At 42.0% G+C, this 18803-nt stretch overlaps 2 protein-coding genes across 3 annotated transcripts; one reads left to right on the forward strand and one right to left on the reverse strand.

Annotated features, from left to right (window-relative positions):
* The first annotated feature begins 1346 nt into the window (after window positions 1–1346).
* On the forward strand, window positions 1347–12515 carry LOC422643. Of its 2 annotated transcripts, none has more exons than XM_004941173.5 (7): window positions 1347–1557; window positions 3871–4111; window positions 5408–5556; window positions 6443–6596; window positions 7574–7768; window positions 9425–9502; window positions 9987–12515. In XM_004941173.5, exons 2-7 carry the CDS (start codon window positions 3872–3874, stop codon window positions 10059–10061), a joined length of 891 nt encoding a protein of 296 aa, XP_004941230.2. In that variant the 5' UTR covers window positions 1347–1557; window position 3871; the 3' UTR covers window positions 10062–12515. The 2 variants fall into 2 exon arrangements, with proteins under 2 accessions (XP_004941230.2, XP_040555675.1); XM_040699741.2 differs by having other exon boundaries at window positions 6446–6596.
* JCHAIN (joining chain of multimeric IgA and IgM) lies at window positions 11796–17575 on the reverse strand. Its single transcript, NM_204263.2, has 4 exons — window positions 17490–17575; window positions 14697–14829; window positions 13710–13790; window positions 11796–13215 (listed from the first exon to the last, which is right to left on the reverse strand). The coding sequence occupies exons 1-4, from the start codon at window positions 17548–17550 to the stop codon at window positions 13014–13016; spliced, it is 477 nt and encodes a 158-aa protein (NP_989594.1). The 5' UTR covers window positions 17551–17575; the 3' UTR covers window positions 11796–13013.
* Window positions 17576–18803: the final 1228 nt, after the last annotated feature.

Here is an 18803-nt window from a genome sequence, read left to right on the forward strand (position 1 = left end):
AATACGTGCAGCAGGCTGATAGGACAACATGTTGTCCCTTATGGCTTTAATTTGCACCGAGGGAGGTTCAGGTTGCATATTAGGAAAAATTTATTCCCAGAAGGGGTGTTAATGCATTGGCACAGGCTGCCCAGGGAGGTGGTGGTGTCACCGTCCCTGAAGGTGTTCAAGAAATGTGGAGATGGGGCAGTGAGGGATGTGGTCAGTGGGCATGCTGGGGATGGGCTGCGAGTTGCACTGGATGATCTGAGAAGTCTTTTCCAACCTTCATGATTCTATGGTTCTATGACAATATCTGCAATATAGGTTGCACATGTCCTGCTGACATTTGTATTTGCTGCTCATGTGAATGATCCCATGCAGCATCCATCAGTACCTGATCAGTAACTGCTTTGCTAGCACAGGGGGTTAATGTGATTCTGGTCTCCTGGATAGTCAGGCGCAGGCGCGAATTTTAACACCTGCTTCAGAGATTTACGTGGAAATATCACTGAAATATTTTATTTCAATGAGTGCTACTGTGCTTGTGCTTTAGCATTAGATTGAGATGTAGAGCAGAGCCCACCTTAAAGCAGACTGCCTTGAAATCATTCCCTTTGTCTTCCAGTCTGATCACTGTATGACTGCATGACTTACATGACTGAAGAAGTAACACCGTAACACTGCCCCGAGCTGACTTGAAGTGCTGCTCTTTTTAGTTTTATTACCACTTTTCTTACTGCCTAGGATAGCATCGAAGACCGCAGCACTGATAAGGTCTGCATGTGGTGGTGGGCAAATGCATTCTGAGTTTAGCAAGAATATCAACCCAGCATCTACAGGTATTGGGATACCTATGCAATCTGTTTGAGTATGCAGTGTGCACGTATGTGTAGGCAACACAATGAGAAAGTGGTCAGGAATTAGCAGAATGTATTCCACAGGCTGCTGAGGAGAGTTACTGCAGTGTAATTTAATTGTCCTAAGTAATTTCTTTAGAATTTACCTGTCAGTTTGTGTCTTTACTCAAATGCACCAGGAGCTGTGATAGTACCATACTCAGCCCATGTTTACTTCTTATGTTTATCCTGGAGAGCAACGTTAACGAACACTCAGTAAAGGCACATTGAACAGTGTATTGTGTCGTGCTTAATCAGCAGTAAAGCCTTTTGATTGATAAGCTCTTGAATAAGTGCTGGTGTTGAAAAATGAGCACATATATTGTGGCAAAATAAGATTCTGCTTTAATTCCATTTTTTTTCCTCCGAAGTCCACAGGGATACACAGCTCTCTGTATATCTCTGTGTGAAAAAGCCTTTGTTGTAGGCAGATAGAGTTGTGGATCTGGTTTCCACGACAACCCTCTTGAAACAAGCCTAGAGTACTGTGCCAGCAGGGACTCAAAACTAATGCCTTGTCTGAAGTAATACCATAGAAGTATTAATTCTACGTATTTTCTTGTAGGTTTTTAAGATTTTCTGGAGATTTTCTTGCAGAGCAATGCTGAGGTAGCTTTCTGTTTGCCTTCTGCTGCAGAATAAGATGCCTAGGGTATCTTCATAGATCTGTGAATATCAGGTATGTGCTTCTCTCTTTACAGTTCTTTCAGTACTTAACAGTAGTTTAACAGACACTCAGGAATTGCTTTGTCTAGAGGCATTGCTAACACGAGTGAATAATATTGACAATCTCTGAAGAAAATCTTTTATGCTGTTTGGTATTGTTTGCTTTAGCAAGCAAGGACAGTACTACTAAGGTACTGAGAGTATAATTTAAATGGTGAGTCAGTTGCTACTGACACTACTGCTGAAGCAAGCCAATACAGGTAAGCATGAAACTAACCACACAAGCCTCGTGAGCAGTCTGACCTGGTAGGACCATTTATGGTTTAAACCATGAAATCCGCATGGAAAAAGATTTGTGGACATGAAAGCAAGCCCAGAATGAGTGACAGCACATCAAAATATGGGTAGGCTGGGCTGAAGCAACAAAATACTTTTTCCCTAGAGATCCAGTGTATCTCCATGTCCCAGTTCAGCAGCTGCTCCAAGCTCTGAAGGAGACAGTCGGAATTAGAAATCCAAGTAAAAGGCTTTTCAAATGTGAAGTCTTATAAAAGATAAGAAGAGAGGGTATTTCAAAAAATCCCACAGACAAGGAGTCACAGACTTCAAAAAAGGACTGAAGAGGTTGTGCTGTATATCCAGAACCTCTGTACCATTCAGGAGATACTGAAAAGATGAAAGTATTGTCAGGGAAGAAGTGGTCGTTTGGACTGAGTATTAGCTCCCATTTGTATTTTTATGTGTCAACAGATCCAGCCTCTGCAGTGTCTGGGGCAGTACTTTGCTATAAACACCTACAGATGGAAAGGCAAAAAAGCCTTTCCTCAAGTCCTGTCCGCAGTCACTGCCTGCATCACTAAGAGCGCTGTGAAGGGGTAGGAAGAAGGTAAGGTAGGAACGCATCGCCTGTCTTTGGCCTCGCTGCTCCTACAGAGGTGGCTGTGGTGGCAATCTCTCTGGCACGATTTGGAGGCTCTTCTTAGCACTTTGACCTGGAACATCTGTGAAAAACTATTTGTGTACTGTGTAGCTGAAAACGCCTGGACCTGACTTTGTATCAGTAGGGGAATCCTAATCAGCTTGTGCATGGCTTTGTAGCAGCATCTCAACATTTGTTTTAGATAGTCGTACTTCCCAGCTGCTGAATGATTTGGCAGGAAATTTAAAAAAAAAGCTTTTCTAGCATCCGAAGAGGAAATGAAGCCAAGAACAGACTAGGGTGAGGATCTGCACAGATGCCAGAACCTGCTAAGTGCAGAATGCTGAAGCTTAGCAATGCTTGTCTTTTTTTTTTTTTTTTTTAATTCCACTTGCTTTGAAGCAGAGTCTTTACATCACCATAGAGTAGACAGTGTTTTCTGATGAGGATAGTAAGTCAATACTTTATCGCCTGCAATTTAATCCCTGCATATCAAAAAGGATTGAAGTGTTTTATAACTTTGAATCACCTCGTTACTGTGCTTGTGAAGTTCCTCCGGCAGTGTGAATTGCTGCTACCTGGCAGTGCAGCTTCTGCCCACTGTAGCAAACAGTCTCCTGCTTCAGCCTACCTGTTAAGGACTGCCATGGTTGCCTTCCTGCTCATACCCCTCTCCTGCAACTACAGGAGACTGCTTGGAAAATGCAAATTGAACGCTGCATCTGCAAGCTCTTGAAAATAAAGGTTGGTTCAGCTACCAACTTCTACCTCTTTGTAATGGATGAAGCTATTTTGCTGAAAACATTCAGTAGGCCACAAATGAAAGATTGCACGTGCAGGGAATGAAAGCTGGAAAAGATTTTGTCAGCTGAAATAAGGCTGTTGAGAAGAATGAGGGCCGTCTTGTCTGGACACTTAGCTATGAATGCTTGATGGAAGAGTCTGCTGTCAGAAAGTGCTGGCTTGGATCCTGTCTGAATTTGACACTTTTATCAAAACCTTATATTGGCTGTGATTCTGACTATGTATACGGTATAATACAATTTACAGTACAGTGGTGGGAAAGGTCAAAACTAAGCTTTACGGTATTTTGATGTTTTTGAAGCAGTATATACATATAAAATGAGCATTGAAACAACTTGATAACTTCACAGAACTTTTTTTACTTAAATTTTTGAAATGCCAGGAATTTCTGTGAGTGAGCAGTTCTGACGTTTGGCAGTTGTTCATTTGTGCAGGATAAGTCAATGTTTTATAAGCTTTTCTCTAAAGCTGAATTGTAGCAAAATACTGGCCAGCATGGATAAACATGCTTTCAGTTGAATATCCATTTTTACTTCAAATGTACTGTGGTCTCTTTCATTAAACTCCAGTATTTAAGTTCTGCTTCATGCAATCTGCTTACAGAATGGCAAAAATGTCATATAACAACTTCAGAGAAAGCAGACTGCAGTTCTCAGACTCACTTAATGGCCAGCACTGGATATTCCTGAGAAAAGGCCTAGATGACTTCAGAGGTGGCTTTCCTCCTTCATCTGAAAACATGATTGTGTATGGAAAAAAGCGACCAATTATCCTGAAAAGCAGCACAGTAAAATCTTCACACACAGCTCCACGGAACAAAAGCAAGAAGTCCAGCAAAATACAGGTCTGTCTTTCCCAGCTCCGTCCTCAGCAGCAAAGCAGGAGGGATTACATTGCGTGCACAGAGTGCTGTCTGAATCAGCATCCTTCAGTGCTCTGTTCATGTTTGGAAAAAACTATCTCCCGAAAGGCAATGATTTTTGTAATCCTGATCAAACAAATGCTTTAGAAAGTTGAAACAAGAAGCTAATCTGGCATGCAGCTATTTTTGATTAATGCTAAAAAGCATTGTCCTTTGCTTCTTTCCAAAATAAAAATAAAGCAAGCGATATTAAAGGTTTCTCAGATTTAGACAGCGGGACCATATTGTCAGCGAGTAATTTGCAGGACATAACTACAAAGAGGCTGAGAAATTTGACTGTGCTGTCACAGTTAGATTACAGAATGTTGTGTGTTAGGATATCACCAGCCCCTGGAACAGATCAGCATCATAGGGCAGGAAGCAAAATTGGAAAGTTAAGACCATGCCCACAGTAGCAGGATATAATCTTACTACCTGAACTTTTCTCCAGCCTGTTTACAGAAGCCTCTTCCCAGGCCGGTTCTTCAAATTTGCTTCAAATCAGCTTCATGCAAACAACAGTTAGCAGATAGTTCTGTTCTACATCTGTGAATTTCCAGAATTTGGTCACTTGAATGTTGCAAACAGAGGACTGTGACCAACTACAGTGACAAAATTGTTTGTTTTTTTTACCACCAGTACTTCACAAAAGGAACAGGGGAGAGTGAGGAGACTGTTTTGGAAGTGGCAGACTTCATGCTATAATACAAGGGGACCCCTGGGTGTGAAGCATCTCAGTCTATACTGCTATTTAGACTGCCTGGTGGGGATATACTGCCCTAAGGCTTGGATGCAGTAAGACGATGAAAGGTTGGTTAACTGAGGAAAAACCTCAATTCAGAAAAGGGAGTCAGGTCTCTACTCTTTCAGATCAGTAGCCAAGCTGCTCTCACTGGGGCAGCGGGGTCATGAAATAAGTAGTTGTACTGAGAGGAAGAAAACTTAAAAGCAACTGAAATGAAAGCTCATTTGCAGTACATCAGATTGCCATAGAAGATTACAGAGACTGGAAATTGAGCATTATTCCGATATCTGGCAAGCAGCCTGAGTTGCATTTAATGCTTTAGAGATTTAGGAAAGAAGTCTATAGCTTGAAGTTTCTGGCCTATGAACAGCCTTAACCACGAGTATACTTGGAGAGTTTTGCATGTTACACAGTCCTTCATGCAGCCTCTAAAAGGAATTCATTCTGTGAGGTATTTTTGAACAGATGCTTTCTTTTTCTTTTTTGGCTTGCAGCTTTCTGAAGAGCTCACTGGTATCTTCAGTCCCAACATCTTATTTAACAGTAAGGCTGACTGTGAACGTGAGAACCAAACTCTTCAGGAGGTGCAGGATCATATGGAGGACAAGCAAATGAAAGTAACAAATTGCAAGATACTAGCACGGTGAGTACAGGAGAAGATGAGGAGAGCAATACAAATGGCTCTTTAAATGTTCCTTATCTGAGGTGAGATGTGTGGAATGAAGAAATTCTGGTTCCTGTGAGCAGGCTCGCTCAGAATTTGAATGATACAAAGCCAAACTGGGTACAGCGAGCCCTCTCTGCTGGCGCTGATTTGCTTGCTGACTACATCTTTGTCTCAGACTTGGTGTTCCTATGAGCATTTTCTAAAATTTTACCTCTTCAGCCAGCCCTTTTACCCAAAATCTGTCATGGGGGTGATTTTTGTTAAGATATGTTCCTTTGACTTCCTTAGTGATACCAATGATAAGTTAATTGATATCTCACAACCTGTTCAGAAAGAAGTCATGATTACTTCTGGGTGTTACAAAGCCACAAGAGCCTCCTGCTGCTGGTTAATGTCACAATCTGAACCAGCTTAGGCAAAATATAATCACTCTCATTTTATCCCTAGGCCCTTCCAGCAATTAAACACTTATTCATCCTCTGACTCTCAAAGAATAAGCCTCACATATCTCCTTTCCAGGTTTTCTGAAAAACAAAAAGCATAACGATGAGCAACATATATATCTAAGCCTTCACTTTTAAGAGTTCTCCATTTCAAAACTGGCAGGCTATTTCCCAAGTTTTTCATCCAAACCTTGGCTGTCTTGCTAGATATAGCAGGTGTGGCCCTAATATTTATGAAGATTATATTTACAACTAATTCAAATAGCTCAGACTATTCCTGACAAAATCGTGCCATGTCTGGTGTTAAACTGCACCATCTTTAATTCAAAGATACATGGTAGTTGTCTAGGGACTGTGTAGTCACTACTGTTGTAGCTAATTAAAGGATGTTTCGTATTTTATTTCTTTAAAACTTGCAGCAGCAAGGAGTCTCGAGGCAAAAAAACAAGTACTTCTCTTTCCAAGAAGAAGGTAGCAGCAAGAGAAAAAGAGGCCACACAGGGTAACACAGCTCCACTTAACAAATACGTAAAGCAAGTAACCAAGCATTTTTGTGATTGGGTTATGTCTTTGGTAAGTAAAATAAAACTGCCATTGTCTGTACTTTCATTTTAGAAACCTAATTACTTTGTTTAGGACAAATGTCTCTAGGTTTGAGAAGTAAAAATATGGCTTTGGGTACATGAATCCAGTAGCCAAAGTCAGAAACACAGCTCTGCGTTGTGACTGAGAGGGCTCAGCCCATTGAAATGTAAAGGAAGTAAATATCATCATACAAAATCACTGCAGAGTAAACCTGCTTCAGGAAGGTTTTCCAGGGAATCCACCTATGTTCAAGTTGCTATTTTACTGCCTCACCTGGGAGCAGTTCCCATTTATCTGAAATGTGTACTTCATAGCTCCAACACTGCACTAGTGTAGCCTCATGTTGAGCACTGTGTGCAATTTTGGGTGACGTAATACAAAAAGAACATAAAACTACTAGAGAGTCTCCAAAGCAGGGCTACAAAGATGGTGAAAGCTCTAGGGAAGATGTACGAGGAGTGGCTGAGGTCTCCTGGTTTGTTCGTTTCAGAGAAGGGGAGACTGAGGGGCCTACAGCTTCCTCACAGGGGCAGGCACTGGTCTCTGCCTACAGTGACAGGAACCAAGGAAACAGCATGAAGCTGCTTAAGGGAAGTTCTGGTTGGATATCAGGAAAAGATACTTCACCAGAGGGTAGTCAGGCACTGGAACAGGCTCCTCAGGGCTGTGGTCATGGCCACAAGCTGCTGGAGCTCAAGAAGCATCTGGACCACACTCTCAGTCATATGGTCTGACTTTTGGGTGCTCCTATGCGGAGCCAGGGGTTGGGCTCTATGAGCCTTATGGGTCCCTTCCAACTTGGGATATTCTATGATCATCACTGTGGTGCAAATGCAAGCACCTTACCAGGGTTTAGTTGTACTGTAACTTGAGGTTTGAGGAAGGAAATATGTGGAAGAAAAAAGCAGTAAGATTACGTTGCTTTTTTTCCTTGCTCTGAGATTTTCATGATGTTGTTCTTCTAGGGAGGAGGGAACTGGAATATTGATGAAGACACACTCAGGAGTTTGCTCAGCACCAGCCGTGAAAGGGAGGCCACCCTCCCTACACCCTTCTGTGCTGTGAAACTCGATGTGCAACCAAAGCAGTCAAAAAGCCAAGAGGCTACACCTCCCAAGATTGCTGTCAGGAGTTCTCATCAACTAGGGTGCCACGTTAAGGTAACAGAGCCCACATTAATATTTACAGAAGTCTGTCTGTTCTGGGTGACATTTGGCTGAGGCTACCAGCTGGAGCTGAGGAAGGAGCCTGGTTTTCTGGTAGCACTCAAACTTTTCTATGCACTTATCTTTGGGAAACAGAGTGTGCATAAAAGGGAACCCTTTAATAAGGGTCACTTTTTGCATGCAGCAGAGAAATAAAATAGGAGAATGAGACCTAAGAGTACTATTTCAGGTATAACCATACAGTCCTTTGGCTGGTCAAACTATAGAGAATTCTCAGTGGTTTTAGTTGTACCCAAAGCGAGTGAAATCAATGGAAAACGTGGATCAGTGTTGTGTGAGCTTTGGTCTGGTACATCACGTCTGACATACCTCAAAAGCAGTTTGTCAGGTGTTATCTTTGGAGCCTCTTAAATTTCTTGGTCCAGAATATACTTGTGGCACTGATGTGGCAGTGCGGGGAGAGTGGTGAAGGTGGAAACAACTGGAGGACACTCAAGCATTGGACAATGACTATAAAGTCCCCACCTTTCCCATTAACTGCCTTTTTTGCCATGCTTTCTTTTAATCATGGTTCAGACAGGCTCATTCAATGTGGCTGGGCTGTGATTTCATGGCACCTATGTGGGCAATAGCTCTAGAAGGCAAATAATTACAAGTCAAGATTTAGTCAAAGTAAATCAAGCCTAGTTCTTCTAATGCACTGAACACTATATGTGTCTAAAAAGCACTCACATGCTGAAAGCCAGCAATTAGTATTTTAGAACATTTTAGGGTGTTCTTATCTTTGTTTTGCAGTACTAAAATAACTACCATTAGAAAGGAGCTGGATTGAGCTGTGGTGCTGTGGTGCTGTGCCTACCCAAATTACTTTAAGGAGTGATGAGAAATAAAGGTCGCTAGCATTGTACTTCAGCATTTTTATGTGTTATGTGGAGTTGAAAGAACAGGCAGGCTAATTTTTCAGCTGCTGGGTTTATCTTAGATGTAGGTTTATTTTCTTCTTTATAAAAACACTCCATCTCCGTGCTTGTGCAATGTGCACAGAAGGGAAGCAGGGCGTTGTTCATGCTGTAGGGGGCACTCCTTCCAAAGGTAAAGCTGGGTTGCTCATGGCGAAAACCATGCCCGTCAAGAGGCTGCCTATAAAGCAAAGAATGTTTTGCAAAGTGGGTGCCTGGGAATAACTGCGTGCAGGAGAACATCAGGACAAAAGTCTTGGTTCTGTTAATTATGCCTAAAAATAAAGCCAATTTCGTGGTTGAATGGAAGTCCAGCTAATCTTGTCCACCTCCCCCTACAATTACACCACGTACTACTGATGGGAGGTGTGCTTACTTTCATAATAGTGTCCCTCCCTTCCTTCCTTAGCAAAAAAATGATGGGGGAAAGTGACTTTGTCTAGCATGACATATCAGATCTGCAGGGCTGTAGGTTATAATTTACAAAACACTTCAAGTTCATGAAGCAACCTTTTTTCTTTCAAAAGAACAAATCAAATCTGAATTAGAAAGCTGTTTGCAGTTAAAATATTGGTAGATTAGTTATAACATCTGGACAGATTACACGCCATGTAGTTTATTTAGGCATGTGGAACATGTACATAAAAATGAACTTTGAATGTTTTTTCATCTCCTCTGAAAATTAATTTAGGAGATGGAAGTCGCACAGCTCTACAGTACGCAGGCCTTTAAGGAGTTCCTGGAAAGAAAGGGCTACCGAAAGCCTCAGGTGAGTCAAGAGAATCTGCTAAGGGTGCTTGTTGTCTGTGCCTCCATTTCATTGTGCTTGTGACTAACGCTGTGTCATCCCAAGGTCTTGGCTGTAAAGTTACCTAGATCTGGGACCTCTGGTTCCCTTCTCTCCTGTGTGCTGGAGATTATGGAGGGGTGGGACTGTTGTGCTCACAGGTGCTGCAGAACTGTAATGCATCCAGGGGCACAGATCATCAGGGGAACTTGAAAGTGGTGCTGGGACCACTGTAGCACAGTACCATGTTGGCAGCAAGTGAACAGGAAAAAGATTTCATTCTCTGAGGGCTGAAGAAAGGAGTTCACTGAGTTTGGTTTCATGTCATAAGCAATATTTGCAACTGTGAACAATATGTGCACTGGCTTGTTGACCCTTTTGATACTGTTTTTGCCTTTTTCTTCAATCGTTCTCTAATATCTGTTATTTGAGTCTGTTAATCACACGTTTAATCTTTTTCTTTCAGTTCCTTCTGAAAATGCTGGTTGGGAGAAATGATAATGGAGCTCAAGAGGAGATGTTCAAAGCTTGTAAGAAGTGATGTCCAATGAGATAAGATGAGAAAAGCTTCTTCCACTACTGCTAACACAGATTTCTAAATTCTCTTTAGCTGAGCAGAAGCTAGCAGCTGAGCTGTTCCTTAAACGTTCTTACATCAGAGTAAACATAAAGATCGTTTTGATATATATAATTTTTCTGACATAGACAAGTAGTTTGAAAATCAGTCTCGGACCACCAAATTGTTGGCATAAACCATTTAGGTATCTTAGCAGTTCATAGGAAGGCTGAAAGGCACTCTATATCTTGTGTGCTGTAACATACTGGCTTAATCAAAAACCCTGGACTACAGTCAACTTACCACTTTTTGAGCATCCACGTTGTACTTACTGCTTCAATCTATATTACCAGCATCCCTTTGAGAATGAATTGTATGTTTCGTCCTGTTTTAGTGATGAACAAAGTTCTACTAAGGAGAAGGTGTTCACATCTGTTCATTTTATTCGGGGTCTCATATCTTAAATGACTTTGCAGCATTGGATGTACAAGCTGAGTCACTTGCTGGATGGATACCTATGAGAGAGGTTTCATACCACGGGCTTTCTGTTGCATGCGTGGCACTTTATAGATCAGATGAAGCTTAGGGGCTCAGGGCTCTAGCAACTGAGGCTTCAGCTGGTGCCTGCTCGTCTGCCAACAATGGTAGCAGTTAAATAGGAGTCCCCATTCACTCACTCACTCAGCTGTGACTGCTGCTGTATCTGAGCACAAGCTGTACCCAACGCAGTCACTTGCAGGCAGTCTGCAGTAAGGCCTAGAGCTGAACTTGGTCTCCCAAAATCTGGGCTGTTACCTGCTCTAGTGACCATCTGCCCCACTCAGTTGGGATTCGGCACATGTATCAAATCTGAATGATTTCAAAGTTGTTTACCTCCACCTTACTTGGAATTGGGAATTTCACATTTAGACAAATAGTTCCAGAATGGTGGCAGAGCCACAGTGACTGCTGGCTTTGTGTAGCTGTAACTGTAAGGGCTGCTTAGGCAGATGAAATGCAGCCTAATCATGACCTTTAAACATCACACCACTCCAACATGATGGAGAAACATCTGCTTCAGAACTTCCAAGGTCAACATTTTTGTGAGACACATTTCAATGAGCTGAGTACCTAATCAATATATTCTTCTGGACAGCCATGTTGGTACACTGCAGAAGTCTTTTTGCCTCAATTTCGGTTCCTTATTTCTTTGAATTGGCTGTCTTTTGCAGGAAGGAGGGGGAAGGCTGGTATTTTTCTAAGTTCATTTTACTTAACTCTGGTGTATTGTTAATTTATGCCTCAGTCTGATTTCCCCCTTTGATTTCCAAAACTAGGCCTCTATAAGATTACTTTATCTTTAGGAGAGCTATCTTGCATACAAATCAAGGAAGCCCCCAGCATGCCCAAAAGGTAGATTTTTCCATAGTGCGGGGAAATTCTTACCTGCAGATCGTAATGTTGAGAGGGATTTTAGGTGTTACTTGGATTTTTAAATCCCAGTCCTGCACAGAATCAGGGTGCCTTGAAGCTGCACCATTATGCAGAGCTGATCCTAAAATAATAAATCATTCTCTATCTGTCAGAGGTTCTCCAAGTGCATCACACTATTTCATTCTAAGTATTTCAGGAGCCTTCACCTGAAAGTAAAGCAGTTGCTGAGGGAGAGCTTCTTTTGAAGTAGGCAATAATATAATTATAGACTTGGCTTTTTCTTATGAACACCACTGGGACATAACAGACTGCTGCAGAAAGAAGTTTATTTAACGTTGAATTAACAAAGCTAAAACTATGATAATTTCTTTTGCTGTTTTGTTGTTATTGCAATAATGTGTGAAGCCACGTAAGACCTTTTCAGAACAGCCTAAGCCTTTGCAATCAACTTCTGCCAACACTGAGGAACACATTAGCCATCCCAAATACAACATTGGACACCTTATGCACTCACATACATTATGTCTATGGACAATACCAGATGTAATCCATTTAAATGTAATGGACAGTACAGAATCAGCTCCTTTATTTGGTGGAGGTTTCTTATATGAACAGAAATAAAGACAGTTGTAGAAAAGGGAATGAATCTCTAACTAAGGCCCCTACTCTTGCAATTGAGGCAGCTTCATAGGATTATATTTTTTTTGCAGCAAAACAAGGAACAACAAATTCAAGCCAGCCTGATTGTGTTCAACCTCAATTGAACTGAGAACACATCATTATCAGTGAGTAAGTGTGGGAAATGAAAAAAAATAGATATATGGTTTACTATTGCTAAAAGGGCTGGGATCTTGGCACCTACTTACTATATCTAAGTGAAGACTGTAAGCTTACGATAGCCGTAGCCCTAAAAGGATACAGAATGCTCAATTACAAAAAAAAAAAAAAAAAAAAAAGTTGAAATCTGAATTCAGTCTCACACCTGATTTTTCTCTCAAATATGATTGTACAATAGATTTTAATAATGACATAAATTGTTCTAAATTAATGAAAGTGTCTCGTGTAATGGTTGCACACAGGTTTGCATTAGATTGTTCAGGAAGCAGTCGAAATAGATGGACATTTCTGCTGATGTCCGTGGCAGCCTTACTCAGACTGATGGAAGATGGTCAAAAAAGATTCTCCATTGTTGTTGTTAACTACTGTTGTTCCCTTGATTTCAGAGGAATTAGTGATTTATAGCTGCTTGAGGGTCTAGTCTATCAATCTGATGATGAAGTCTAAGACATATAATGGTGTTGCAATATCTGCTCATATCAGGACAAGGATAAGAGAAGAGAATCTGACAGCCAGCAAGTACTCTTAGGGATGATACTCTTGATATTGAAAAATGACATGAAGTAAGCTTGTATGATTCTGGGAACTGACATTTTATACGCTGTCATCCAAGTACTACAGTGCTATACATGGGCTGGTGATAGGAAAACAGAGTGCAACGAGGTGTTAGGTTAGCAGTGGATTGAGCTATTCGGCATAGCAGGATGTTGGTGTCAGTGCTGCTTGAATATGCTTTGTTTCCCCGTGGTAGACAAAAGGGAAGGTTGTGGTGTAGCATTTGTCCCTGTTGTAGGTGTAGCAGGTTTCTGGCTCGTTGCAGGAGTTGCTCTGCTGGGCCTGGTATGTCTCACCCCCCAGCTCAATTTCTACGGGATCACATTTTTTGCAGCTGGAAGAGATAAGGAATAGAAGTATTATTCAGAGCTGTGATTGAGACCCCTCTGACAAAACTGTAGTCTTCCTCTCTAATCTGACAGCTGTGGCTAGCTGGGTACCGAGGCCTTTCCAAGCCATATGTTCTACGCAGCAACGCCCAGCCAGGTGCTCTCAGTGTGTCAAACTGCAATTCACCAAACTGGCCCCTAAAAGGGAGGGTTAAAGATGAACTGTGCAATTTCTTGATATTTAAGACATTCAAGAAGAAAATAGGTCAGCATGAAACTTTGCCTGCAAATGCAACACTTTTAATGTAAATTAATCATAGATGTAACAATTCCTTGGCTTGCAATGGAATACACAAACAAGGCTCTAAAAGGAAAACTTTCCTCTGTGATGCTCCTTCACATTATCAGCTGTCCTTCAAGATGTTTGTGAGCCACTGTGTGCAGCACTGCAGGATAGGGTAGGTGTTAGGAAATTAATTTAGTAAAGAGAAATACTTACAGTTCAGTCATGCGGTAGACAAAAGTGGTTCTGAGTGGGGATGTGGGATCAGAGATATTCTCCCGGCTCTTGAGTGGGACACTGGAATGGAGGAAAGAGAAGTGCTCCTGTGAAAACTACTTGTTACACAGGGGACTACTCTGCTTTGATGACTTCTCAGCTCTCATCTTGTTTGGGTTATTTCCTTTCTGACTCTTCTCCAGAAAGAAGTCTTGGCCTTTCTGTGCCCCTGAAGGCAAGATGCTGTTTTTCACCTGGTTTCCAGGCAGCTTTGGAAAGGCTGTTATGCTCTCCCTAAGAGTAATGCAGCAATTTCTGAAAGTGCTTCCTTTCGCTAATGATGCTTTCAAAGTGTCAGTGCCTATTTTATTTTTTTAAAGTCTGAGCTGGCGGAGTCCCGTGAGACTTGCAAGACTTTGACAGAGGTATTTAATTATTATTTCTCCTGCTGTGAGTTCTACCAGAACTCCTGCAGGTCTGAGCCTGAATTGTCCACATTTCCAACAGAGATACCTCTCTCGGGTTTATGTGAATGAAGAGAACAAAGTCTTGCTCCTGGTCTGAGATCTGCCTCATAGGACTGACCTGTTCTGGTAGTAGTTTTGTCATTAACTAGTTTTTCCAGGCTACAAAATTACAGGCATGTTAACACACATCAAATCTGAAAATGAAATTTCGGTGTCACTGGCCCAATTTTGCTTCAGATTAGGTGAACTGTATAAGTGTTATTCTACATCCACAGATTATTTTGTGAAGCTGCTACTGGACCCCTTAAAACACTGAAATCCTTCTTGCACCTGAAGGGACAAACAGCACATAGTTGCACGTGAGATGACTAGGCCCCGGATGGGAGCAAAAGGAGTTACTGTGGGATAGCACAGTAAGTGGCCCATGGGAAAAACAATGGGACATCTGAAAAAAGGCAAACAAAAGAAAACACATAGTCTCCTGCTCACTATCTCCATGTAAGACTTGTCTGCCACTTACATGATACGTATGTTTCTCTCCAGGACTTCTTCCTCAGGATTGTCTTTGGAGGGGACGAACTTTGAGGTCACCGTTACGCACTTACACTTGTTATTAACCAGCACACGCTCCTCACCATCATCCCATTGATAACCTGCAAGCACAGGATATGCAATCTCAGTTCAAAACAGGACAACTTTGCAACTCTGGCAGAAAGCAAAGTGATGAGGACCTCAGAGGTACTCCATTATAGGGTTTTTACTGTGTAAAGTCAAGGTCACAACAAAAAGCCTATTGACAAAATTGAGTTTAGTTCTCTGTTCAGCCAACAGTCTACTTCTATACATAGAATGGATGGGAGTGCCAGGGAGGAAATGGGAAAGCTGACCACTGCTTTTCTGGCAAGTGATGTGCACGCCTCCAGCTACAGGAAGCCAAAGTCCTATTTTCACAATTACCTCTGCTGGGAGGTTGCCCAATTTCAGTATCATGTACCAAGTCTGTTTCAGCCATCCAAACCCTAGCTGGGATCTGGACTCTCTAAACATCTGTGACTGCGCCATCACAGCATATGTCAGTTTTTCTTCATTGTTGTATTGTCCTCCACGTCCCTGTGGGAGCCAATGCCAAAAAGCACTAGAGTATGCAGCAGGAAGGCAGACTGATGAAGTGGCCTTGGAAATCAAGTAGCTCTTATAATGCTGTGGTTTACACAGAAAACTCCAGTCCTGACTTTCTGATCTTCAGTTTCTAATGAAGTTGCATTTGGCAGCTGTGGAGCTGACTCAGATAGAGAAGAGCCAGCTTGGGTATGTTTGTTTCCCGTACTTTTAGCATTTTATTCAATACGAAACTCAGTCAAAGCAACATGGTGAAACTTCCCATCTGACACCCAGAGGCTTTACGACTGTTCCTGTTGGTATGCAATGCCTTCTTCCTCCACAAGCAGGCAAATGGATTTGAAATAACTTGTTTTCTCCTATCTGCTTTTCCCCAGCAGCCTCTGATATCCTCACTTGTTAAAAAAACAGCCTTGCTTTTATATGTGCATGCAGTCACACCCTTCTTAGATGGTCATTTTCACATCCTTCTGTATTTGGTACTGCTCTCAGGGGTTTCTTTGTCCCTGTACAGCATGTGTCTGTTTAGTCCTTGTACAGCAAGGACTGGCTTTTAGCATTTGTCTGTATTGCACCTAACACAGCTGGTCATCTCTACAAACACCAATTGCAAGGCATGCAGAACATAAGTCCAAGCTCAACTCTGATTGCACTGTGCCACCACTAAGGGAGAAATCCATAATATGTGACACAGATGGTAATAATTCACAATTCAATGGTAGTTATCTGGCTTGGTACACCTTCTTCCATTCTCTATTGCTTTGTGTGTTTCCTCTCTGCCAACTCATCGTTCAACTGGAACAGTTCCCTCTGAAGTGGGAGGGGGTCTTTTTACTCTTTGCTTCATTGTGTCTTGGTCTTTCTTTTTTCTTATAGAAAGTCTCAAGCCTCTTGTCCTTCACAGAGATCTTCAGGTGTCTGACACTACACAACATGGTGGACAATTCTTCTGAGATCTTAATCTAAACCCAGTATTTGTCAGATCCTATTGGCTTTGGGAATTGTCCCAAACCTTTTGGGAGCATGCTTTAATTTATCTTAATCATAAAATGCTATTTACAAATGTATTTTTGTAATTATACAAAGTTTTTTTTTTTTTTTTTAGGCTGTACTCTAAAAACATTGCACCAGATTTATTTCCTTCTGTATTAACATTAGCTTCAGTGACCATAAAAGTTAATGGCGCTCCATATTTTTAAAGTAAAATCATAAAGCTGCAAATAAGATTCCTTTAGGTTTATCAGCAACGATTCCATGAATTGCCCAGTAAAATTCCTTTGGCCAAAAGACAGTTAAATGCAAAAATTCCTAATGCCATCCTAAATGTTTGCAGGTTGGATCTTCTAGTGCATGGCTTACTGCAGTCTGATGTTCTCTCCCTCATAAATACTCATGCAGAGATACTGATAAATACTCTCATCTTTTGGAACGTCCTGCAATATGCTGTGATACACGGAGGATGAAGCTCAACAAAGCCTAGCAGCTGCATTTTGAAAAAGCAAATTAATTCTAAAAATCTGTTCAAACTGTTGCATGTGGAAGTGGCTGCTTCGTTAAAGCACAAAGAGGCTCGGTTAGACAAAAGAAGATCTAGCTGGTACAATTGTCACTGCTGTGGCTGTGTGTTATTAACATTTCGCTACCATTATAACACACATCATAGGAAGCAGGGCTTTCCAAGGACCTGCCTGGATTGCAGTAAGATGCCCTCTTCCAAAAGCTGGGGGGAATGCAGGCATGCTGCTGGAGTAGTTCTCCTTAAACAGATCAACTGCGTAAATGAAGATGACTTCAGTCAGAAATGAGTTGGCCACAGCCATGTGATGGGATCACCAAGCGGATTTTAGAAGCTGTACAACCTTGCAGGTAAGTCTTGCAAGCTTCCCAGCACTGCGTAAAACCAAGAATGCATTTCTGTGGTTTGTTGCTCAGAAACATGATTAAGAATGGCTAATTATAAAAAATGAAGAGTGCTGACTAGCTGCAAATTTAGGCCCAAGACAGGAATTAGAGTCACACTGCTCTGTGGTGCAGGCAGGCAGAGATGTTTAAGCACCACTGAAGCAAAACTTCTTGAGCAGGCATTAAAGTTTGATTTTTTTTCTTAACTGTCCAAATTATTAAAAGCCACTTATACAGTGCACATCCCTGACCCTTTCAGCTCAGTTTTCCATGGTTTTTGTTTCTCACCTACCTGCCACAAGGACGAACCCCAGGGAGACGGCCAAAGCCACCCACGGCAAAGAGCTCTTCATCTTGCCTTCCCTTCTTTTGAAGAATGTGAGTGGAGAGCATGTGCCTGCCTATAAGGCTGTGTGCAAATGATACACTTATTTGTTTCCTAAAATAAACAGCCCAGCTGGCTAGCTCTGACACTGGAAAATGTGGCTAGGGGACTGAAACCAGTCGTGTTTCATACAGAGAGAGCTCTGTCTTTCAAGGGTGAATGGGGGTAGAGGCTGGCACTATCACTATCGCACTATCATTCATCCTGTTAATCACCAACATGCAGCATTTTTCAGAACCAAGGAGTGAAAAAGCACCCTGGTCTTTAGGGGCCAATTTACTACCACGGTCACTGGCACTCTCCCACCTGAAGTTGAGGAGTGTGAGTTAAGGAAGTGTCCAGATAGCCAAGGAGTGACAGTTCTTGCTCTCTGGTTTTGAGAAATCAGACTTTGGTCGTTGCAGGGATAGTTTGACATGCTAGGCCTCAGGATCAGAATCCTGTTTCCACCAGATGCTGTGCAACGTATTTTAAGAGCCCGACCTGTGCCCAAGACTTTCATTCAAAGCAGACGAGATGAGATGTGGGAAGGGTAAAAGAAGTCAAGCAACAGCATGGCAGGGGCAAAGCTGGGCTCTTCCTCCCATGCTCTGCCTACTGCTTCAAGGACTTTCTTTCACAGTGAACGGAGCAGGGGCTCCATGGGATGTGTGATACACAGAAGGCTCTGCATAAGGTCCCGGGCAACTGTCCCGCAGTGAAAGGGGCCATTTTGAATTCCCTGACGCGTGTGTCAAGCAGACTTTTCTTAATATACTTGGCTCACTCCTGTGGAACACAAAAGAATAGTGGTGATTTTTTGGTTTGGCATCACTTATGTAACTCGGGAAAAAAAAAAAAGCAATGTAGCTTGCCGTGACTGGGGCTGTTTCTATAGTATGTGCACGTATGTTGTGCAGAAGAAGCTACTTTGTTAGGGAAGCCTGGTCTTTAATAGCACCTTTTACAAGGGACCTTCAGACACTTACAATGGAATAAAATCTCCTTGCTTGTAATTTTATTTAAGGCAGAAGGGTGGCAGAGCAAGGTATGATGCTAACAGGCCCGTTCTTTGCCGGGTTTATAGCATTAGTGTTTTGTGACTTTCTGCTAGCTGCAAGGTTAGTTTATTCAAGATTAATAGCAGCACATAGCAAATCCTGTGCTGCTCCAGCTTCTCATGCAGCAGCCACAATGATACACAGGCTTTTCACACTGCACATGCCACTCTTGGCTCCCCAG

The sequence above is a fragment of the Gallus gallus genome, chromosome 4 (assembly GCF_016699485.2).
Source record: "Gallus gallus isolate bGalGal1 chromosome 4, bGalGal1.mat.broiler.GRCg7b, whole genome shotgun sequence".
NCBI lineage: Eukaryota > Metazoa > Chordata > Aves > Galliformes > Phasianidae > Gallus > Gallus gallus.